At 42.5% G+C, this 25,757-nt stretch overlaps 1 protein-coding gene across 1 annotated transcript in view; it reads right to left on the reverse strand.

The window, feature by feature from the left end:
- Nucleotides 1-6,358: 6,358 nt before the first annotated feature.
- Nucleotides 6,359-25,757, reverse strand: part of LOC126281301 (uncharacterized) — a 29,356-nt gene continuing 9,957 nt past the window's right edge. Inside the window, exons 2-6 of the mRNA XM_049980134.1 lie at nucleotides 20,541-20,648; nucleotides 16,817-16,953; nucleotides 11,723-11,787; nucleotides 10,748-10,831; nucleotides 6,359-6,527 (exon numbers count right to left, since the gene is read on the reverse strand). Of these exons, the coding sequence (XP_049836091.1) occupies nucleotides 6,406-6,527; nucleotides 10,748-10,831; nucleotides 11,723-11,787; nucleotides 16,817-16,953; nucleotides 20,541-20,648 (516 nt within the window). The 3' untranslated portion in view covers nucleotides 6,359-6,405. The remainder of the gene's footprint in view (nucleotides 6,528-10,747; nucleotides 10,832-11,722; nucleotides 11,788-16,816; nucleotides 16,954-20,540; nucleotides 20,649-25,757) is intronic.

Here is a 25,757-nt window from a genome sequence, read left to right on the forward strand (position 1 = left end):
ACGTTTAGAATTCCAACATACACTCCTGGAAATTGAAATAAGAACACCGTGAATTCATTGTCCCAGGAAGGGGAAACTTTATTGACACATTCCTGGCGTCAGATACATCACATGATCACACTGACAGAACCACAGGCACATAGACACAGGCAACAGAGCATGCACAATGTCGGCACTAGTACAGTGTATATCCACCTTTCGCAGCAATGCAGGCTGCTATTCTCCCATGGAAACGATCGTAGAGATGCTGGATGTAGTCCTATGGAACGGCTTGCCATGCCATTTCCACCTGGTGCCTCAGTTGGACCAGCGTTCGTGCTGGACGTGCTGACCGCGTAAGACGACGCTTCATCCAGTCCCAAACATGCTCAATGGGGGACAGATCCGGAGATCTTGCTGGCCAGGGTAGTTGACTTACACCTTCTAGAGCACGCTGGGTGGCACGGGATACATGCGGACGTGCATTGTCCTGCTGGAACAGCAAGTTCCCTTGCCGGTCTAGGAATGGTAGAACGATGGGTTCGATGACGGTTTGGATGTACCGTGCACTATTCAGTGTCCCCTCGACGATCACCAGAGGTGTACGGCCAGTGTAGGAGATCGCTCCCCACACCATGATGCCGGGTGTTGGCCCTGTGTGCCTCAGTCGTATGCAGTCCTGATTGTGGCGCTCACCTGCACGGCGCCAAACACGCATACGACCATCATTGGCACCAAGGCAGAAGCGACTCTCTTCGCTGAAGACGACACGTCTCCATTCGTCCCTCCATTCACGCCTGTCGCGACACCACTGGAGGCGGGCTGCACGATGTTGGGGCGTGAGCGGAAGACGGCCTAACGGTGTGCGGGATCGCAGCCCAGCTTCATGGAGACGGTTGTGAATGGTCCTCGCCGATACCCCAGGAGCAACAGTGTCCCTAATTTGCTGGGAAGTGGCGGTGCGGTCCCCTACGGCACTGCGTAGGATCCTACGGTCTTGGCGTGCATCCGTGCGTCGCTGCGGTCCGGTCCCAGGTCGACGGGCACGTGCACCTTCCGCCGACCACTGGCGACAACATCGATGTACTGTGGAGACCTCACGCCCCACGTGTTGAGCAATTCGGCGGTACGTCCACCCGGCCTCCCGCATGCCCACTATACGCCCTCGCTCAAAGTCCGTCAACTGCACATACGGTTCACGTCCACGCTGTCGCGGCATGCTACCAGTGTTAAAGACTACGATGGAGCTCCGTATGCCAAGGCAAACTGCCTGACACTGACGGCGGCGGTGCACAAATGCTGCGCAGCTAGCGCCATTCGACGGCCAACACCGCGGTTCGTGGTGTGTCCGCTGTGCCGTGCGTGTGATCATTGCTTGTACAGCCCTCTCGCAGTGTCAGAAGCAAGTATGGTGGGTCTGACACACCGGTGTCAATGTGTTCTTTTTTCCATTTCCAGGAGTGTATTTTACAGTAAAAGTGAGGTGGATCTAAGTTTTCCCATATCTCCATAGTCCCAGAACAAAATGTACGCATCGTAGCTGGTGCCCAGATTCAAATTTCAGTTAATAATTTACATGGAGTAAACGGGAACAACGTGTAGATGTAACTGTGATGAGAGTCAGCCGTCGACGCGTAACTGTTAGCGACGAGCTACACTGCAGCTCCTAAATCGTCGACCATTCTCCCCCGTTCGTTCGACACATGAAAGGAGTAAGCTCGTAGCGTTTTTGTTTTGCAAGTTGGTATTCCTGTTGCTATGGGTCTATTTTTCTATTGTCATATTTCATGTGTTGTTCACTCTTGCTGTTTGCGTTCACTTATTGTCATTTTGTCATTTGGAGGTAGCGAGTGGAGTGGACGGCAGAAAATGGAGTGCCATGAGGAGAAATCAGAATATTTCCAATACGTTCTTCTGTGAGCACGGACAGCAAACAGTTTCCTCGATTTAAGCAGGATCATTTTGACGTTAATGGCTCTCCACGTTCAGGAAGAGCAACGACGTTTCATTAACATCGTTTAAATGCATTAATCCACAACGACCCACGCGTTTTCTCGAGAACTGGCAGATGTGATGAACGGTGTTCATTGCACCATCGTGCGACATTTGCATGCAATGGGGAAGACACAAAAACCGGGCGCATGGTTACTGCATACTCAGAGCCAACAGCATAAAAATCACCGTGTGGCCATAAATGCATCTCTGCTTGCTAGTCATCAATTGGCATGTGGACAACAATTACTCTTCCGGTCCCGTATTGTTACTGACGACGAGAAATGGTGTCCTTATGCGAACAAAGGGAAAGAATGGTTAAATCCAAACAAAGTGAAACTTCCCGTTCGAAGAACGGAAGATCCACAATGTTAATGTTACGCATCTTGGGGAACAGCGACGATGTGATGTACATCGAATTGCTTCCTGACGTTGTAACCATCACTACTCACATTTACAGTCAACGTCCTGCACACGTAATCCAAGAGTAATGACCAGGCAGTTTGCGTGAAGCGATGTATCCCGCTAGACTGACAAAAATCTCTGTGTAGGAGCTCGGTTGCTAAGTCATGCCGCACCCACTTTATCCATCTGATATTGCACCCCCTTATTATCAGCTTTTCTGCTCTCTATTCCTTGCAGGTTGTTCAATAGAGAGCATGTCGAGACAAAATCTTCGCCCCAAAACCACGTGTTTTCTACAGTCGAGGAATCTAAAACTTGCTCGAGCATTAGAAGCTGCTGTAAATAGCGAAGAAGAATTTATTACTCATAAATAAAGTCTCCGTTATGTGTATCTGTTGTGTTTATTGAACTTACCGAAGAACTCTATGAACTGATGGACCAACCCCTTTCTGTATTAACAGAAATAACACATACTGTAACACGTAAATATCTTATTAATTCATCACTGGGTTCATTGGAACTCTTATTACAGTCAATAAATGCTGTCAATAATCCACATTTCACAGTAACCATATACCATAGAAAATTCATTTGTAGACTTTGTATTCCTCTGCGTCTTTGTAGATTTGCCGATAACATTTACTTCTTACAGGTATGCGTTTTTTGGTCTTTTTGAGTGCATCAACACACACATGTCCACAGTTCGTGGTACAACTGTTAGTGTCGCTGCATCTGAATAGCCGAGACACGGGTTCGATTCCCAGCCTGGTTGCTGGATGGAGATTTTCTTCGCTTGGTGGCTCAGTCTTTGTGTTATCCTAATCAGTTCATAGCATCTTGATCAGAAAGACGCGAAGACGTCGAACTGGTGTCAGACAGAAGGAATTGCACCAGCCGGCTGAATACCACATATGGGGTACGCCAGCCAAAAATGCCATAGATCATTTCGATACGTACTTGTTGCTGAAGTTGCGACGACATATAGCTCTCGATATGATTATGGCACCCTTGACATAGAATAAGTAAAGCTGGTAACTGAAGAATGATTCTCAAGCCGAAATTGCTAAAGAGGCACCTTATTGGATGACAGGTTTCGACAGAGCTATGCTGTCAGCATCGGATTTTGTGATATGTAGTAAAAATTCAAAAGCATGACGTTCCATGATGATAGCGTAACTCTGTCGAAACCGATCATCTAATGGAATGCTTTTGGGGCGATTTTGGCTTGTGAAGTTTTCTTCAGTTACCATACACTGCAAATTGCAACCAGACTGGATCATCTCAGGAATAAAGATTAGCGAAAGCGTCCACCATCGTCATCCAGCATCTCAATTTAGACGACAATTTTCATCAAACGACAAGCATCGTGAACACAGGACGTCGTGATCTCCTGATAAGTACCAAATTGACGGAAAACAATTATTAACTTGGAGGAATGAAATATCTGGAATTCGGAGAGAGAAAAGCCATTTCAAATGTGAAATGCTGGTATATTAATAACCCGTGTAAACGGCGGAATGATAAATGCAAGTATGCAAGCGTTAAAAGTCAACACTATAATCGATTTAAGAATCTAGAAGGTTTTTATGTTTACTTTTGATTTTATTTAGTTCCATAAATCATATCCAGGATAAACGTTATGGCACGAAACGTGTCATTCGAACAAACAATTTCTCAAAAAATATAAAACGTATTTATGTGACTGCATACCGGGCATTAACAGGACTGTAACTGGCCACATATCTTTTTTTTAAGAATTACTCTATAACAGAGTAAAAGTTTAAGAGAAATAGATTTGTTCTGTATTTAAAAACCCTTCTCCCTTATGTCAGACATTTTATTTCCGTGGGAATGCAATCGAAAATATTATGAAGATGATTTGATCTTCGGAGCTTTATTTGTTCGACCTTCCGTTACCAAAGGAAAGTGTCGTACCTACATTTCTGGCTTCTTTTCTAAACCAAACGTACTCATCCTCCAGTAACTCTTGTACTGTGTACGTAGGTGATCAGCTGTTCGAAAAGTCACGCTGCATACTGGTTGTCTGATGCATATTTCTGAGCTGCCTCGACAACACCGTCAAAGCTGTTTAGAGTATTTTTACATCATCTCTTTCGGTTCCATGTAGCAAGTATCCCATATCGTTCCGGTTTTCTTCCTCTTCACTGTCCATGGTCTAGATCTAGATTACGATGATCTCCTTTGCATACTGAAATATGGAGTCCGCACTTCGTATCTAAATCGTTCTCCAACCAGGGCGTATTCCAGTTGATATGAAGTTTCCGGTTGTAAACAATGGTGAAGAACACTCGAAGAGAAATAGAATTATAGCAGTTAAAATATGGTAACTGATGTGATTTAACCACTTTAGGTGATAGTCCTACGATACATCAGATTCTCACTAACTTTGTCAGCATGTGTGTCAAAAATGTGGTGGCCGATAGCAGCAAAGGGTTCGGTGCTCTTGTCTTCCTGTAATTTCCTGTTTATCTAACTGTAGTTGTGGTTGAAGGTGATTTTGACAATTAAAACAGTTACACCTCAACGCTTTCTAGTTTTCCTACACTAATCGATATTATCCTTCGATTCTGTGGTACGATTCGTACGAATCTGAGGAGGCTTACTTGGATAAGTAATACTCAGGTAAAGAACTTAAATATGATCCTGGATTTAAATGTGGGTCAAAAGGTGTTTCTTATCAGAGAAATGTGAATTTTTACTTAATCAAATAAACAGTGTTAAGTTGTGTCCTCTACGACAGCTTACGTGAATTTACTTGGCAGGATATAATAGAAATGTTAAATGCCGTCCTTAAGGTAGTTTACGTGCTGTAATAAGGTGGTTGTTAAGAATGATTTTATATTGTACTGAGACATAGACTAATTCTTTAGTTTGTTCCGCATTATTATTGCAAAAATTACAAATGCAAATATTGGTATCAAAAATCGAAGGAAAGAGGATGTTTTAAATTACTGTTTTTGATAGATTTCGCTGTAGTGTTTCATTTATCCATCCAACAAGTACACAGTGGTAAGTAACTACGAATCCATTTTAAGTGTATTCATTGTGCCAGTAAACAATGTTTATCTACCCACTAACAGATTTTTAAGAATCTGCTAATTTTAAAATATGTCATTACTGTAGTCATATTAGAGAACAATGACTCATAGGAATTTCAAAAAAATCACGTTCCATGTCCTGGGAACATCCTATTTAGTAGATGTTACTCAAACTTTGCTCGTCAGTTTTTCAAAAAAGCTATGCTGTTCCGTAGCTTTATTTACAGTCGGGATCGTCAAATATAAATTTGTTTATCTTATTGTAGTTGTGGTTGAACGTCATTTTGGCAATTAAAACTGTTCCAGCTCAATGTTCTCTACTTTCCCGACACTAATCGATATTATCCTTCGATTCAGAGTAGTTTTAACAGTCTCCCAGCAGTGGGTCAATGACCCGAAAATATCAGATGTTCGTGGAGTATATACCGCAGCAGAGACAAGACGGAACCCAGGGATGAGCCTCCAGTGTGGGAGATGCAGATGTCGATTACTGGGGTGGACAAGAAAAATTCAGTGTGCTACAGTTACTTAAATGAAAGTGAGTAGATCTAAGGATGATAATAACATCAGGGTCATAGGTATGTTGTGGGGGCGGCCTTGTTGACGTGTCACTCACAATATGAAGCTTTATTACAAAAATGCACCTGTCTTATTAATCTGCCTTCGAGAGTCTACTGGTACGTGAGAATTAAGGAAAAGCGATTGGAGCTGCGTATATTTACAATAAGAATATAATATTTAAGCTGATAGATTATCGCAGTCATTTTCAAAATATGTTCTCAGTTCCTGAAAAAAGTAATTCCTTTCAGTTTCATTAATGATCTATGAAATATGTGCGTAAAGATTTTCTTTTGCTGGTTCCTGTAGCTGCATACTTTATCCTCAATAGAAGGAAATTCAGTGTAGGAAAAAGAGAATACAAATTTAGGACACTGCTTACATAAACTTTTATTTGGCAACAAGTATGGCATTAGCAGACAACTTCCTTGAATTTGGATTTTTCTACTTCAGGATGTTCTTCGACGGCCTTCCAGATTCGCTCGAGCAGCCCAGCGCTAGGTTTCTTCTCAGTTGTGAAGATTTGAGCCATTTCTGCAACAAATAATTTTGTTTATTCAGTTGGCAGCAGTGACTATCCTTCTCACACTATCAATAAAATAAGGATATTTACTTTGTTTGCGGATGTGCTAGATCATCTACAGAGCGGTGGATAAAATAAAGTTCGTCTGAAAAGTATTTTACGTGTTTCTGTCTGAACGTTATCAAAACAGCTAATAAATCCTATGCCAGCCAACAAGATGACGACGACATTTTGTCACGACATTTTGGCTATTGTTATGTTTTAGACTGGCGAATGCTAGTGCTTTCACTAACTTTATACCAAAAATTAGAGCAGAGAGGCACGCGCATAGGGAACGACTTTATGAGCGCCCTCCGTTGCTTTTAGCGCCCTCTTCGAATATTGTTCCATCCGTGGCGTGTAGGCACGTGCATAACAGTGATGCTATATACACGCCCTCTACTGATATACGGACTCATCACTTGTAAGTATGTGCCTGCGAGCCAGAGCTGGAGAAATATTGGAAGAGGGCCGTCACTCAACAGATGGCGCTCATGTAATGGCTGACTAATCGCGTACGTCTCCGCGCCTATTTTGGGTATAAATACAGGCACTAGCAATCTCCAGCCAAAATACAGTGACAAGATGTCCGTTCCAAACCAGAAACTTCATGGAATACTTTATACGCACAGAAAACTTCAAGAATCACGTCAGCTAAGAGATTATTATAAAATTATTCTAAACGGTTCCGAACACCATAGAACTTTAGAGAAGTCAAAACAAAACGGACCGAGGTAGACGGCGCAGTGGTTAGCACACTGGACTCGCATCCGGGAGGACGACGGTTCAAACTCGCGTCCGGCCCTCCAGATTTAGGTTTTCCGTGATTTGCCTAAATCACTTCAGGCAAATGCCGGGATGATTTCTTTGAAAGGGCACGGCCGATTTCCTTCCTCACCCTTCCCTAATCCGATGGGACCGATGACCTCGCTGTTTGGTCCTCTTCTCCAAACCAACAAAACGAGAATGCTGAGGATATTAAAAGATCATCTTGTCGGAAGATTTCAAACACGATCTGTATTTATATTCTTAGGAGCGCCGTATTGTGTATAACCTAAATCTTCCGAACTTACCTGCAAGTAACTGACTCTGCTATAGGTTTCCCAGAGAAGTGGTACCGGAACATCTGAGTCCGCAGTTTTTCGTTCCATCGGACGCTAAATAAACTCACTGAAAATTTGCCATTATGCACTAGAAAATCCTGATCACTACATGGAACAACAGTTGCATAGCGTTAAGCTGTTTAGTACGAAACTTAAAGCCAGTTACATTATGCACAGCCTATACGCTCTGCGTCATCTAAATGAGATAGTCAGCTAATTTCTTTGCACAGTCCTTCGGATAAAGAATGAATCCCTTGCTGTGCAGAGATATACAAACGTCCTTATCAAACTTCATTACAAATTCAATTAGTATGACAAATCAGGATTCGAAGCGTATTAGTGTCTCCTACTGGCAATACTCTTACCTGTCTTCTATTGACATGCCAAAAATTACGTGTACCAGTGCCTGACGTTGCTGTTCACAGTGAAAGGTAACCATAAAATTACTTAAGAAAGCGTTACGTACACTACTGACCATTAAAATTGCTACACCAAGAAGAAATGCAGATGATACACGGCTATTCATTGGACAAATATATTATACTAGAACTGACATATGAATACATTTTTACGCAATTTGGGCGCACGGATCCGGAGAAATCATTACCCAGAACAACCACCTCAGGCTGTAATAACGGCCTTGATACGCCTGGACATTGAGTCAAACGAAGATGGCGTATACAGGTAAAGCTGCCCATGCAATTTCAACACGATACCACAGTTCATGAGCAGTAGTAACTCGCGTATTGGGACGAGCCAGTTTCTCGGCAACCATTGACCAGACGTTTTCAGTTGGTGAGAGTTCTGGAGAATGTGCTGGCCAGGGCAGCAGTCGAACATTTCCTGTCCCCAGAAAGGCCCGTACAGGACCTGCAACATGCGGTCGTGCATTATCCTGCTGAAATGTAGGGTTTCTCAGGGATCGAAGGAAGGGTAGAGCCACGGGTCGTAACAAATATGAAATGTAACTTGCACTGCTCAAAGTGCCGTCAACGCGAACAAGAGGTGACCGAGACGTACAACCAATACCCCATACCATCACGCCTGGTGATACGCTAGTATGGCCATGACGAATACACGCTTCCAATATGCGTACTCCGCGATGTCGCCAAACAGGGATGTGACCATCATGATGCTGTAAACAGAATCTGGATTCATCCGAAAAAATGACGTTTTGCCACTTGTGCACCCAGGTTCGTCGTTGCGTACAGCATCGTAGGCGCTCCTGTGTGTGATTCAGCGTCAAGGGTAACCGCAGCCATGGTCTCCGAGCTGATAGTCTATGCTGCTGCAAACATCGTCGAACTGTTCGTGCAGATGGTTGTTGTCTTGCAAACGTCCCTATCTGTTGACTCAGGGATCGAGACGTGGCTGGACGATCCGTTACAGCCATGCAGATAAGATGCCTGTCATCTCGACTGCTAGTGATAGGAGGCCGTTGGGATCCAGCACGGCGTTCCGTATTACCCTCCTGAACCCACCGATTCAATATTGTGCTAACTGTCATTGGACCCCGACCAACGTGAGCAGCAATGTCGCGGACGATAAACGGCAATCGCGATAGGCTACAATACGTACTTTATCAAAGTCGGAAACGTGATTTGTCCTCCTTACACGAGGCATGACAACAACGTTTCACCAGGCAACGCCGGTCAACAGCTGTTCGTGTATGAGAAATCGGTTGGAAACTTTCCTCATGTCAGCAAGTTGTATGTGTCGCCACCGGCGCCATACTTATGTGAATTCTCTAAAAAGCTAATCATTTGCATATCACAGCATCGTCTTCCTGTCGGTTCAATTTCGCGTCTGTAGCACGTAATCTTCGTGGTGTAGAAATTTTATCTTCCTGTGTGTACAATGGCACATTTCAAATCTCATATATTCGTTACTACACCATTTGTAATTACTATTATTATAGTCTGTATTGATCATTCAATGACTAATATATCTATTATTATCTTTTTGCTGCTAATATACTACAGGATGGTTACAATTAAACTCGAACTAGTGTATACGGGAACCTTATACTGTAAGGGCACCAAACGTTGTGGGAATGATGTTCACAGTGTTCGCTGTAGATTGGCGTTGTTAAGTAGCGTCAGGGTCATGATTTGCCGTTAGGCGCCTGTACTGGTATCGTGACGTAGGGCTGAAGCTCATGCATCGATGTCCATTACAATTATTGCAGACAGTAAAAATGCGTCTTGACAAGGCGAGCAGGACTTTGCTCTTACAGTTGTTGTATCAAAACAACAACCGTAATGGTGCTTCTCTTAGCGTGTATCGAAGCTCTAAAGGAATACGGAGAGGTCCTCTTTCTCCAACGGGGTGGCGAAACATGATCTGGAAGTTCCAACAAACTGGCAATTTGGGAACTTCTCCCACTAGAGTTACCAACCAATTATGCTACGAATTGTTAAAAAGTTATTTTCGCCTTGACTGAAATTCGTGGACGCAATATATGATCTTCAGACAGTGTATGAGATGTGTCACGATAGCTGAAGGTTCCATCGCCCACTTTTCGAAAAGTGTTACTAACAGTCGTGAAATAACTAATGCAGTTCCATCGTTCGTGGATGAAGAGCAACGTTTGTAACAATCTTGGTTTGAAAACCGTTTACTCCTTGCAAATTGGATTGTAAACAATTGAAATAGTTAACGATATTATTTGATTCATCTGAACTATGCTTCTCTGTGGTATGTTACTGCATCTATTAAAGAAATTGCACTTTTGATGAGTTTTGGTATTTACTGCAACTTTTGACTGAAAACGAATTAATTTATGCCTTATTTGAATCCAGAAGGTCCTAACATCTACCAACCAATTGATACCTCTATTTTTAAAGTAATTTCTGTCCTGTTTTCGACATGCTACTGGCAGTATCTCATCATATTTATTTCCAACGAAATATTTGCCCTAAACGTATACGTCTGACAAATGATGAAGAGCAGCGTGCATATGCAAAGCAACTGGCTTATAGACAGGTAATTGTCGTACCTCGTTTCAGACTTACACATTATCCAAAGATAACGGCAATGGGCGGACAAAGTTTTCCATATCTTAGTAAGTGTGTAACGCATAGACTCACCATGTCCCAAATAGCAGAAGTGATCAATGAATATGTCCTTGTCTCCATACACCACGTTGTATTCCCCACTAAACTCTTTGTCCCCTGAAATGACAACCGAGGACAGAATATTAGTACTGAGATCTACTTGAAAACTAATATTAACATATGATTATAACAATAATTTCTCATACTTTTTTATTTTTTACTTAAATTACAATGCATTTTTGTGAAAGTTATTTATGATATACATGTAAAGTAGTTCGGAGAATAATTTTTTTCCGGGACAGTATCGAAAGTTGAGCTAGAGACTGACAGAATCATTCAACTTTTCCTTTGTCTGCATAACAAGTAAGTTCATCTTTGCAGTGTACGTTACTTGTAGCGTCTCTGTTTTTCGATGTAAGTATTTATAGCACTTACAAATGACATGGTTGTTGTATGGTGCGGTTGGGAATACGTAATACTTCAACTTTTTGAGTGAAGATCTGAACAAACTGATACAATATATTAAACTTTCAATATAACTACTCTGACATGACAATCTAGTGTGGCATATCCACATTTGGCTTATCTCAAACTTTGGAGAAACTGCAGTTCGAATAAATCTACTTGCAATACGTATATCTGAGGAATGCAAGAGCGAATTTAATAGGAGAGGAGCGCTGGTCTATCACTGTTGATCTCTGGTAGCTCCATAGGTCGGGAATGTAACAAGGGTATGCTTTTGTAACTAAATTTATAAGTTCTGGTGTAACGTAGGATTATAAACTTTGAGTAATGTCAATAATTGTGAGAACATTTTGTTATTCAACTTCAAGAAGATGTAGTCTGTTTGACTATCGTCTCTTTTGTCCGTGAGTAACAATCAACTTTTTTGGACTATAAGTAATGTGTGTTTAGTTCTGCTTTACAACAATCGTTACAGTAGCAACAAATTAAATTTTTGTGTATAACATTTAACGTATTAAGAATAGCATATTAACACATACTTACATTTTCCCTCGTAAACTTTGATCATTCGATTTCCTTTGAATTCTACTTTAGCTGACACAGGAAAACTGAAAAAAGGATAATGAAGGTATTATCATGTAGCATTTCCATGAAGCCATACATGACAGTTCAATTTTTTTAAATTTTTTTTAAAAATATGAATGAGCGTATTATTGTGGTCTCAAGAGCATAGATCGAATACAACGACATACTAAAAGTGTAATTTACCAATACATTTACACAAAAGGCATCCGTACATTCCCAATACACATTTTTTGAAAACTTTGGACAGTGTTGACCGAAATACACTCTTTCACATTCTTAATAGAGCGGTGATAAAGTACATGGACAGTGCGATTACCTATACTACATAAGAAAGTATCTGAGAAGGGAGCCAAAATGGCCTGTACTTTACCCTCCATGTTATTCTATCTGCACACAAAGCAGAATGTTCAGGAAATCAAAAATTGAAGAAGAGAGAGAAGAAATTAAAATTTTGAAGGTTGCTCATGACACTGTTATTCTGTCAGAGACAGCAAACATCTTAGAATAGCATTTGAGTTGTGTGTTACAAATGCTTATAAAATTAACATCAACAAAAGTGGTAGTAGAAAGTAGTCGAATATAAGGAAATGCTGAAGGAATTAGATTAGGAAATGAGACACTACGTAACACATCAGATGATGTTTGAGTATAAAAGTAACGGACGATGTAAAATGCAGACTGTCAATAACAATAATAGCATCTGTAAAAGGTAAAACATGTTAACATCGAATTTAAGTATGAGGAAATCCTTTCCGGAAGTATCTGTATGTAGAGCAGCCCAGTATGCGAGTGAACTGAGGAAGATAAACACTACAATGCTGAAGAGAACAGAAGCTTTTGAAATATTGTGGTGCAGAATAGTCCTGAGAGATTAGGTGAGGAGATATGATTAGTAATGAAAGGATGCTACATTTCAGCAGGATAATGCACGACCGCATGTTGCAGGTCCTGTACGGGCCTTTCTGGGTACAGGAAATGTTCGACTGCTGCCCTGGCCAGCACATTCTCCAGAACTATCACCAACTGAAAACGTCTGGTCAATGGTGGCCGAGAAACTGGCTCGTCCCAATACGCGAGTTACTACTTTTGATGAACTGTGGTATCGTGTTGAAATTGCATGGGCAGCTGTACCTGTGTACGCCATCTTCGTTTGACTCAATGCCCAGGCGTATCAAGGCGGTTATTACGGCCAGAGGTGGTTGTTCTGGGCAATATGCAGCATACATTATTTTTGCGAGGACTTTCAAATACCATAAAATAGTATATCTTTCCATAAAAAAACACTTGCTTCAATATACCGGCTGGTACAAAAGCTAGGAGTGTTAAACATGAAACAGAATTACGCACCCCTTTGCATACTATCACATACCCAAAATATCGCTTCGATATCTCGAATAGCTGTTTCTACTATGCGACTCACCCAGTGTAGTAACAAGGGACCCGTTGAGTGCGAGCTCGCAAAAGGCCACTTCGAAGACCGACGTATTTCCTACCATGCAACTACAGTAATGACTGTTAACTGAAACAAGGGGCGGGACTGGAGGTATGTAATGGTGAGCGTAGTATGAGGCTGCTATGCGTGGTTGAACTGCTTAATCAACTAACAAATCACAACAGTGCAACATCACTAATGGCGTTGATAGAAAGCAGAGAAATGGCGACGATAAGCATGGCAAACATTGCAATATGTCTACAATAGTTGGCGAAGTTGATATCTCGTGAAGAAGGAATACGAGAAATTTCTCACAGTAAGAAAGAAGAGGCACATGAAATATTGGTGTTTCTACCAGACGAGTGGGTGGAGTGTGTGGTGTCATTTACGATCGATTGTGCGGACAATGTACATGAGCTGTACAATGATGATGATGCGTGCTTCTAAAGTGAAAGTGATGTTGAAACATGTCGTTCATCATCCTTGTCGGGCAGGGATCCTCAGCTCCCTTCTCCTGGGAAATGAAGTAAAGGACAATCGTTGTCCAAGAAGCGGGTACTAAACTTCCAGAATGAGATTTTCACTCTGCAGCGGAGTGTGCGCTGGTATGAAACTTCCTGGCAGATTAAAACTGTGTGCCCGACCGAGACTCGAACTCGGGACCTTCGCCTTTCGCGGGCTAGTGCTCTACCAACTGAGCTACCGAAGGACGACTCACGGCCGGTACTCACAGCTTTAGTTCTGCCAGTACCTCGTCTCCTACCTTTCAATCTTTACAGAAGCTCTCCTGCGAACCTTGCAGAACTAGCAGTCCTGAAAGAAAGGATATTGCGGAGACATGGCTTAGCCACAGCGGGTACTAAACTTAATTATGTACATGGAACATCATCCGCAGCGTAGTAAAGAACCAATTACGAACCAATTTCGAGTAAGTACGCTCAGCGTCAGTACCACCGTGTAGTGCATCAGAAAACTAGCGATATTCAAGAAAGCACAGGGCGTACTTGTGTTTGTGTCTTTCAAGGGCCCTCAGTACATTTTACTGTGTTTGTTTGACAGGGACCTACTACGTGATGCGAGGGAAGCAGTGGATGGCTTCATAACTTCAAACAGTGCTACTGAATTGGAATCATCATCATCATGTCCGGCCCCGGTAGCTGAGTGGTCAGCGTGACGGAATGTCAATCCTAAGGTCCCGGGTTCGATTCTCGGCTGGGTCGGAGATTTTCTCCGCTCAGGGATTGGGTGTTGTGTTGCCCTCATCATCATCATTTCATCCCCATCCTCACGCAAGTCGCCGAAGTGGCGTCAAATCGAAAGACTTGCACCAGGCGAACGGTCTACCCGACGGGAGGCCCTAGCCACACGACATTTCATTAATCATCATCATCATTTAAGACTGATATGCCTTTCAGCGTTCAGTCTGGAGCATAGCCCCCTTATAAAATTCCTCCCTGATCCCCTATTCAGTGCTAACATTGGTGCCTCTTCTGATGTTAAGCCTATTACTTCAAAATCATTCTTAACCGAATCCAGGTACCTTCTCCTTGGTCTGCCCCGACTCCTCCTACCCTCTACTGCTGAACCCATGAGTCTCTTGGCTAACCTTGCTTCTCCCATGCGTGTAACATGACCCCACCATCTAAGCCTGTTCGCCCTGACTGCTACATCTATAGAGTTCATTCCCAGTTTTTCTTTGATTTCCTCATTGTGGACACCCTCCTGCCATTATTCCCATCTACTAGTACCTGCAATCATCCGAGCTACTTTCATATCCGTAACCTCAACCTTGTTGATAAGGTAACCTGAATCCACTCAGCTTTCACTCCCATACAACAAAGTTGCTCGAAAGATTGAACGATACACACATAACTTAGTCTTGGTACTGACTTCCTTCTTGCAGAAGAGAATAGATCGTAGCTGAGCGCTCACTTCATTAGCTCTGCTACACCTCGCTTCCAGCTCTTTCACTATGTTTCCATCCTGTGGGAATGTGCATCCTAAGTACTTGAAACCGTCCACCTGTTCTACCTTTGTTCCTCCTATTTGACACTCAGACCGTTTATATCTCTGTCCCACTGACATTACTTTCGTTTTGGAGATGCTAATCTTCATACCATAGTCCTTACATTTCTGATCTAGCTCTGAAATATTACTTTGCAAACTTTCAATCGAATCTGCCATCACAACTAAGTCATCCGCATATACAAGACTGCTTATTTTGTGTTCACATATCTTGATCTCACCCAGTCAGTCTATTGTTTTCAACTGAATTGGAAGACTTAACGAAATTTCAAACAAAAAATAGACTTCATGATGCACGACAAACCGAGGAATCCGCCCAAAAATTAGTATATGAGATAAATAAACGTATCCCATCGCTCAGTAAGTAATTTGGTTTCAACTCGGACCAATCGAGATTTCAAGAGGAAGTGCATTGAAAGTAAATCAGGAAATCAGAGTTACCAAATGAGTTCTGTCAAGATCGACTAACATCAATGATTTAATGCATTCGTATAAAGTTATAACGGCAGATAATCTGCACATTAATTGGCTCGAAAGTTATTTGCTGCGCTGCGGGAAGTTGTATGTTCTGCCTCCAAGATTCATTCTTGTGTGCGTGATCTTACAATGGCAATAGCGAATGTTTACGTTACACAAGCAAGAGTGGCGAAATTGGCGTGAAAGAACTACAACTATGGGATCAGCACCGCTTTTGGCCAATAGGTGGTCAAAATAACTTACATTTGCCTGATTCATAGTCTGCGTATAAAAATCATATTCCTTTAAGGCAAACTGTCCCTCCCAAAAAGTGTGCGACGTTGCATTTCATACCACCTGGAAACACTGGACAAATTCACCTTGTGTATGTTTGTCGTGGAGCCTTTAGTGACACTGGCTATCTTTTAAGGCGTAGCTACAGGTAGTACGATAATATAATTTATAGCCGGCCGCGGTGGTCTCGCGGTTCTAGGCGCTCAGTCCGGAACCGCGCGACTGCTACGATCGCACGTTCGAATCCTGCCTCGGGCATGGATGTGTGTGACGTCCTTAGGATAGTTAGGTTTAATTAGTTCTAAATTCTAGGCGACTGATGACCACAGATGTTAAGTCGCATAGTGCTCAGAGCCATTTGAACCATTTTATAGTTTATAGTCATTTAAGAAACAGACTGTTTTGCATTCGGCTGCGTGTCGTCACATTCCATCAGTTCTCATCATCCCATTACACCAACATGATTCTTTATGCAGGCTTTAAGAGTGGATACCTATCTCAACATTCTATATGGTTAGGATCTCCCAAGGGAAAAAAGTTCGTATTCGATCTTGATGGTGCGAAGCTTTGTGGTCACTGTGATGCACCATTTTTCATTCGGCGTTCATGGTCAAAGTTAATGGTTTATTTTGAACATTTTGACGATGATGACGATGCCAATTTTGTTTTCTCTGCCCCTCCCGCACACTCATTGTCTAGCTCGCTCCTAAACAGTGGCAAATGAGCCTTACTAAAGATTGAACTTGCGATCTCGCACTAAAGGGGTTTCCTCGTAAGAAATGGTGTAACAGGTGGCGTATTCTCATGGTGCCTCAAACGTGGTGTTGTGACTACTGTGTACTTACTCAGGCTGCCTGCTGAAGCTGCCGTTGATGTTGAGTTCGTACGGATTCTCTCCAGGCGACTGAGTGAGGACGTAGCAGCCCAGCCGCTGGATGTCCGGCGCCTCGTATTGGAACTGCACGTACCGGTCCATCCTCGCCTGCAGAGGAGCCAGCCCGTCACAGGGAATCCACAAACGCCGTTACACAGCTTGCAACGGGAGGTCGTTCCTGATAGCACTGTGTTACTTCAACTTCGTTAGACAAATGTTCACATTGTATTCACTTGAGTTACATGTTGGCAACTGATTGTTTCTACGGGATCTCTTAATTTGCATTTCTCACCATTGTCTGCCTTTTATGTGCAAATCATATCTTCTAAACGATTGCTAGATTAATTTTATCGTCAGGTTAAATCCATAACTACCTGACTACCGTATATTCCAAACTACGAATACACACGGTGAACCAGAACTCCAACGACAAATTTGAGAAATTGTTAAAGGACAACTTCTGAGTATGAAACTTCCTGGCAGATTAAAACTGTGAGCCCGACCGAGACTCGAACTCGGGACCTTTGCCTTTCGCGGGCAAGTGCTCTACCAACTGAGCTACCGAAGCACGACTCACGCCCGGTACTCACAGCTTTACTTCTGCCAGTATCCGTCTCCTACCTTCCAAACTTTACAGAAGCTCCCCTGCGAACCCTGCAGAACTAGCACTCCTGAAAGAAAGGATACTGCGGAGACATGGCTTAGCCACAGCCTTGGGGATGTTTCCAGAATGAGATTTTCACTCTGCAGCGTAGTGTGCGCTGATATGAAACTTCATGGCAGATTAAAACTGTGTGCCGGACGGAGACTCGAACTCAGAACCTTTGCCTTTCGCGGGCAAGTGCTCTACCAACTGAGCTACCTGTCCTCACACCTTTACTTCTGCCAGTACTTCGTCTCCTACCTTCCAAACTTTACAGAAGCTCTCCTGCGAACCTTGCAGAACTAGCACTCCTGAAAGAAAGGATACTGCGGAGACATAGCTTAGCAACAGCCTGGGGAATGTTTCCAGAATGAGGAGTGCTAGTTCTGCAGGATTCGCAGGAGAGCTTCTGTAAAGTTTGGAAGGTAAGAGACGGATACTGGCAGAAGTAAAGCTGTGAGTACCGGGCGTGAGTCGTGCATCGGTAGGTCAGTTGGTAGAGCACTTGCCCGCGAAAGGCAAAGGTCCCGACTTCAAGTCTCGGTCGGGCAGACAGTTTTAATCTGCCAGGAAGTTTCATATCAGCGCACACTCCGCTGCAGAGTGAAAATCTCATTGTGGAACCTTCTGAGTAGTTAGATATCAGTATCAGAAACGCAGGGTCTCCGGCTCATTACAAATTTATTGTATTTCTTTTGGTTTCTTGACCTAGATAGTTTAGTATCTGTGTTGCACTGAAAAAAACGGTCAACAGAATAGTGCACGAAAGTGCAGATGTGACGCTGTGAATTTGTCAACTTATGTGACTTCAGCATGACGGGGCATACTTCGCGATCGATGTTATGAACCACACTGTAGCACACTACGAACGACAATGGATTGGTTCTGTTCCATGGCGTGCTTGGACACCAGAAATGACCCGAATTTTCTTCTGGGATCATGTGAAAAGGATTATCGCAGCCGTGGCAATAGTACGGCAAACTCCTGTAATTCTTGAGAGTGTGAGATAGTGAGTGGTGCCTCGCTGTACACTCTACAGTGATTGTACTGGTCGATATTCTGAACAATAACTGCTAATGAAGAGTTGTGCATTTGTTACTTGCTGTACAGTACACTAACAGAACAGACTGTGGTAAAAAAAAGTGTGTGAAATCTTATGGGACTTAACTGCTGATGTCATCAGTCCCTAAGCGTACACACTACTTAACCTAAATTATCCTAAGGACAATCACACACACCCATGCCCAAGGGAGGACTCGAACCTCCGCCGGGACCAGCCGCACAGTCCATGACTGTGGTAAAAGTGTACGTATTTCGTTGCTGCATCACTCTGTGTTCTACGGCATGGTCATTGCATATTACAACTCTCTTCAGTGTCCTGAAGATATCTTCTCAGAAACAACACCGACTGCTGTGACAAGCCGGCCGCTGTGACCGAGCGGCTCAAGGTGCTTCATTCCTGAACCGCGCTGCTGTTACGGTCGCAGGTTCGAACCGTGCTTCGGCCATGGATGTGTGTGTTGTGCTTAGGTTAGTTAGGTTAAAGTAGTTCTAGGTCTAGGGGACTGATGTCCTCAGATGTTAAGTCCCGTAGTGGTTAGAGCCATTTGAACCATTTTTTATTGAGAGTGTTTCCGGTTACGGCATGGTTTATGCTGAGGCAGTCTCGTATTAGTGTCTGTAGGCAACAATAGGAGAGTGTAAGGTTTTCGCTCCCGTACAGTTAACTCTTCTAAATTAAGCTGCTGGACCTGTGATGCCTTGCGTTTTTGTTCACGCCACCGGCACCTAATGTGACCCACTGCGAGGTTGGCCTTTATCACTCGTTACAAACAAGACTTATTGAAAAGATATTTCGCTATTATTCAGATTATACGCCATTTGCACAATTACATTCTTTTTAAGCAATTATGCAGTGTTACATCTAAAAATGGTTCATTCGTTTTATCTCAATATTCACCACATCGGTCTACCATTGTGTAAAATTTATGACCTTTTTTTCAGTGTATTTTCTTTATCACTGTCAGGAACGTCCATAATGTGAGAAAAGGGAATATGTACCAACTGAACAAGGCTTTTATAAATATCGTAGCTGTATATCGCTGTTGACGGCTTAAAAAGGTCTTAGTAATCAGAAGAGACAAACTCTTTAAAGCTACCTTCTTTGAAAGTTTCAAAAATAATTACATTTCAAACATTTCTGATACGAAACTTCTGAGTGTGTAATAGTGAAGGTTGAATATTTCTGTCATAAGGACGCCAACATGAGGTATGCAACTGTTACTAAGTACAGGCTGTCCCATCAAGAACAGTCAATATTCAGAGATATGACAGGAATCATCATTTGGTGCAAAAAAAAATCTAGTAAACACGGACTCTAAACGGGACACCTTGAGAGATATGAGTACTTTTTCTTCTTCGATACTATGAACAAGAAAAAAAGTTTGTAGTAAACGTGCCGTCCTATTAGCATACCATAAGAGCTACAACTAATTGTTGATCTTTATTAGTGTGAAACCCGTCTCTTCATACTATCTTCTCTCAAAGTGTGAAAAGCTGCGAGACTGTGGTAGAAGAGATTTTTTTCACATTATCGGAGACGAGGAAATGCTCAGAAGTCTAAAGGTATGTATTACTAGACCTTTTTCTTCAATTGATCGTTCTTCAAATATCCCCGAAAACTGACCATTCCTCCTAGGACACAATTTTATAAATAAAAAAGTTTACTGCGTCAGTTACGTGTTTATTTTACCAATGTAAGTTTAGGTTGCTCAAGCCATGATCTTCAGGCGGAGAACTGTGATAGTGTGTAGCTGAGAAGACTTTTAACAAAAACAGACAAAGTGCAAACTAGGATACGTTTCGTCTTTGAAGGGAAGTGAAACCGAAAAGATGCTGCCTGCTGCTACTTATTTCACAACATGTTATGTTTACGTGTTGCTTCACAGGAAGTTGTCAAGCTTGTAGTGGGAAAATAAACAAGTGACTGACTGTTTTATTCACATAGTTGTGGGTGTTGTTATTTAGTGGCAGCAGACAAAGAGCTACTCACGGTAGGGACGTTGAGCTCCTCTTCCGAGGCAGGCGGTAGCGAACAGCTGGGTTCCCCCACCACGGCGGCCACGCACAGTAACGGCACCAAAGCGAGGAGCGCAGCCATCTGCAAGCAGACAGCAGTCACGCAGTGCAGAGTTATTCGATGAGTAACGACCGGGCTACTGTGTCATCGCAGTTATTCAATAAACAGTGTATTGTGTCTGGTGATTTTGTACGAGGGTCGTTCAGTACGTAATGCAACACTTTGTTTTTATGAAAACAGGTTAATTTTGTAAATTTTTTTTTAATTACCGTTACGCGTCAAAAACTTTGTTAACTATTGTACTATTTATTTATTTTGATATAAGTTTCGAGGGAATACCTCATCTTCAAGCTATACGGCATTACAAAAACAATTTCACGATAAGATTATATGATGTTACATAGTCTTTTCATAAATTCTGCGGTTATCTTTATGAAAAGACTATTAACATCTTATCGTGGAATTGTTTTTGTAAAGCCATTTAGCACGAAGATGAGGCATTCTCTCGAATAAATAATACAACAGTTATCATAGTTTGTGATTGGTAGCGGTACTTTAAAAAAGACCTTCACATATTTCTTGAGACAGTCGCGGTCGAATAATAGTCAAAATGATTTCAAATTATAGGTTGATTTTATTTAGCATTCCAATACATCATAGTATTCCTCACTCTTTTGGCTACAAAATCATGTTGTTGTTATGGTCTTTAGTCCTGAGACTGGTTTGATGCAGCTCTCCATGCTACTCTATCCTGTACAAGCTTCTTCATCTCCCAGTACCTACTGCAACCTACATCCTTCTGAATCTGCTTGGTGTATTCATCTCTTGGTCTCCCTCTACGATTTTTACTCTCCACGCTGCCCTGAAGTACTACATTGATGATCCCTTGATACCACAGAACATGTCCTCCCAACTGATGCCTTCTTCCAGTCAAGTTGTGCCACAAACTTCTCTTCTCCCCAATCCTATTCAATACCTCCTCATTAGTTATGTGATCTACCCATCTAATCTTCAGCATTCTTCTGTAGCACCACATTTCGAAAGCTTCTATTCTCTTCTTGTCCAAACTAGTTATCGTCCATGTTTCACTTCCATACATGGCTACACTCCATACAAATACTGTCAGAAACGACTTCCTGATACTCAAATCTATACTCGATGTTAACAAATTTCTCTTCTTCAGAGACGCTTTCTTTGCCATTGACAGTCTGCAATTTATATCCTCTCTACTTCCACCATCATCGGTTATTTTGTTCCCCAAATAGCAAAACTCCTTTACTACTTTAAGTGTGTCATTTCCTAATCTAATTCCCTCAGCATCACCCGACTTAATTCGACTACGTTCCATTATCCTCGTTTTGCTTTTGTTGATGTTCATCTTATATCCTCCTTTCAAGACACTATCCATTCCGTTCAACTGCTCTTCCAAATCCTTTGCTGTCTCTGACAGAATTACAATGTCATCGGCAAACCTCAAAGTTTTTATTTCTTCTCCATGGATTTTAATACCTACTCCGAATTTTCCTTTTATTTCCTTCACTGCTTCCTCAAAATACAAATTGAATAACATCGGGGAGAGGCTACAACCCTGTCTCACTCCCTTCCCAACCACTGCTTCCCTTTCATGCCCCTCGACACTTAAAACTGCCATCTGGTTACTGTACAAATTGTAAATAGCCTTTCGCTCCCTATATTTTACCCCTGCCACCTTCAGAATTTGAAAGAGAGTATTCCAGTCAAAATTGTCAAAAGCTTTCTCTAAGAAACGTAGGTTTGCCTTTCCTTAACCTAGCACTTAAAATAAGTCGTAGGGTCAGTATTGCCTCACGTGTTCCAATATTTCTACGGAATCCAAACTGATCTTCCCCAAGGTTGGCTTCTACTAGTTTTTCCATTCGTCTGTAAAGAATTCGCGTTAGTATTTTGCAGCCGTGACTTATTAAACAGATAGTTCGGTAATTTTCACATCTGTCAACACCTGCTTTCTTTGAGACTGGAATTATCATATTCTTCTTGAAGTCTGACGGTATTTCGCCTGTCTCATACATCTTGCTCACCAGATGGTTGAGTTTTGTCGGGGCTGGCTCTCCCAAGGCTGATAGAAGTTCTAATGAAGTGTTATATATTCCCGGGGCTTTGTTTACTTTGTTTCATCACTCTTTTGGCTACAAAATCATATTCTTCAAAATAATCTCCGCTGAATGTGATGGACTATGGCACCTTACTGGGAGGCCCGTACGCCCTCACTATTGGTCGGCGTCGAAACCAACGTCTTCCTGTATCAATAATCTCCCTGTTAACCACGTACTACGTCCTTCGAGGGGCCAAACGGATGGGAGTCGGAAGGTGTGAGATCCCGGATTTAGGGTGGATGAAGAAGAACAACCCAATGGAGTTTTGTGAGCTCCTATCGGGTGCGCAGACTTGTTTGAAACCTTACATTGTCATGGAGAAAAAGAAGTTCGTTTGAATTTTTGAGCGAGGAGCACATTTAAATTGTTTACTCAATGTCCTGAGGGTAGCATAATAACTTCGGAGTTGAACGTTGCACCGACAGGAAGAACATCGAACAGAATAGCCCCTTCAGAGTCCCAGCAGACGGTCGTCATGATTTTGCCGGTTGACGGTGTGGCTCTGAAATTTTTGGTCGGAGGAGGCGGTGTGATTAACTCCACGAATTGCCGTTTTATTTCCGTCCCTAAGAGATGAACTTATGCGTCATGGCCCTTGACGATGCTCGACAAAAAACTGTCAACATCAGCATCATAACGCGTTAGCCTTTGCTCTTTATGGTCTTCTATTATGCTGCGACGAACCCTCTGACACACACTTTTGAGTACGCCAACTTATGGACGAGTGTGTCTACCAACAAAGATGTCCAGTTTTGCAGCGAGGTGTCTGATTGTGATCCTTAGATCACCTCCAGTCAGACTGTCTGTACATTCCAATACCGAATGAGTCGCATCTGTTCGAGGCCGGCCAGCACGCGGGAGATGGGAAAGGTTTGAGCGATCTAGTTGCGATGACGACACACGCCTGGCCCAACGACTCACTTTGCTTTTGCTCACTTGCAAGTTTCCGTAGACGTTAGGCAAGCGCCTATGAATTTCTGTCATGCTCTGGTTTTCCACAGAAAGGAAATCAGTCACAGCTCTCTGCCTGGATCACACCTCCGCTACAGAAGCCCCTTCGAAGGCTACCTGTAGCGCCACCACCCAGGGAAGATATATGGGCTGAAGCGGGATTATTCCATGGTGTCGAACAAAAAATTCCACATTTTTCAACGAAATTGACCGAGTAACATTTCTTGCATCACTTACTGAACGCTCTTCGGACAGTGTGGTGATAAAGTAAGTTGTCATCAGATATTGATTGTAGCGAAATTGCGTTACATCGGGAACTCATAAATTTATCTTTAAACACAAATTTAGTTTATATACAAGAATTTAAAAGTATAAATGTGGTATACAAATTGAAACATTAAACGTGAATAGCCATTTTTTCTCGTTTGTGCTCCAATTTCAAGAATATGTTTATTCTTGACATTGGCGCAGAAACTAAAATTCTTGAACCAGGAACATAACTTGTCAGTGGAAGAAACATGACGATATCTCAAATCCAATACACAATACTTGTTATCTCGTCGTTGTGAAATACGGTTTGTTATCGCGATTGTTAAACCTTTAGAGATAAACGAGATCCATCTGAATGATTGATGTCTGAGGCTGAGGACTGTTTCGTCCTCTTTTTTTCTTCCTCTACTCTCGTCCTATCCCTTACGAGTAATAGTGATGTTATAGTGTCATATGAAGCAACTGTGGTTGAAGTCATTAGTTCCACCACCAAACCCCATAATCTGTAAGTAAATGGCCAATACGGTGTATCACTAATCTGCTAGTGACACAAAAACTTTGGCTCCAACGCTTAGTTGGAATGTGATTAGATATACCTGTCACCCCATCACACCACATACACGTCTAAGCTTCAAAGGTGTTCGTAGCTGAAATATATCACCTAATATACGGTAATACTGCACCAGTGGTCTCACTAATAGTCAGAAGATGTAGTTACTGATGTAATTAAAACAGAATATATCGAAACGTACCTAATTTACTCTACCGGAGTTTTTTCTGACCTAATAACATCCTTCCTCGGTGTTCGTATCAACTACGGTATGACTCAAATTTGGAAGTAAACTTTCGAACGAACATCACAGGTGGAAATAGGACGTGCTGTTGGTTCGGTATGCTACTGAGGTATTTAGCTAAGTTTTTCACAAACGAGCGTCACGACACTATACAAGACGTTGTTTAAAAGTACGCTAGGACGCTTACGCACACGAATGCAAAGGCACTCTACTTCAAAGGAGCCAGTTCAGTTTCTAATATTGACGGTAAGCTTCATCTGGAATATTTCGTTGACAAAAAACCGGAGATGAAGTTACGTTTTGGATTAAAGACATCTTCGCAGCGTACCACAGAGAGAACACAAGTCGCGATGTTGATGGTGACAATTCAGTCTGTTGGGAAAACGAGTATCGGCGGCACCCACGAAGCTGTTCGAGTGGAGTACTGCGTTCAGCCTTATAGTTCATCTGAAATAATAATAAAAAACATAAATACAACATTTAGTAATATCGAAGTATGGAACACTGGACTTGCATTCGGGAGGGCGAAGATTCAATCCCGCTTTCGGCCATCCTGATTTAGGTCCTCAATGGTTTCACTAAATCGCTCGGCAAATGCCGGGATGGTTCCTTTGAAAGGACACGATGGACTTCCTCCCTATCCTTCCCTATCCGTCGAGACCGATAATCTCGCTGTTTGGTCTCTTCCCCCAAACGCCCCCCCTCTCCCCCCCTCCCCCCGCCCCCCCCCCCCCCCCGCGATGTGTGCAGTAAAGAGTAGCAAGCTGTCTCACACTTTCGATTGGTCACTCACGATTTGTATGAGGTTGTATGAACATCAGTTTCAATTCACAAGAATTGTACTGGTTCTGGAGACAAATGGGGAGTTGTTATTGAAACGCCACCTCGTCTACAATTTCGTGTTGGTTGATCATAATAAAATGAACAGCTCAAAGTGGTTTGGCATGTGCTTCATACGTCATGTCTGGAAGTATTGCAGTTGTTATAGGAAGATATTAGAGCTTTAGTTTAACTGACTTTTTTTTGTTATGTAGGCGTGACGT

This window comes from Schistocerca gregaria, chromosome 7, assembly GCF_023897955.1.
Source record: "Schistocerca gregaria isolate iqSchGreg1 chromosome 7, iqSchGreg1.2, whole genome shotgun sequence".
NCBI lineage: Eukaryota > Metazoa > Arthropoda > Insecta > Orthoptera > Acrididae > Schistocerca > Schistocerca gregaria.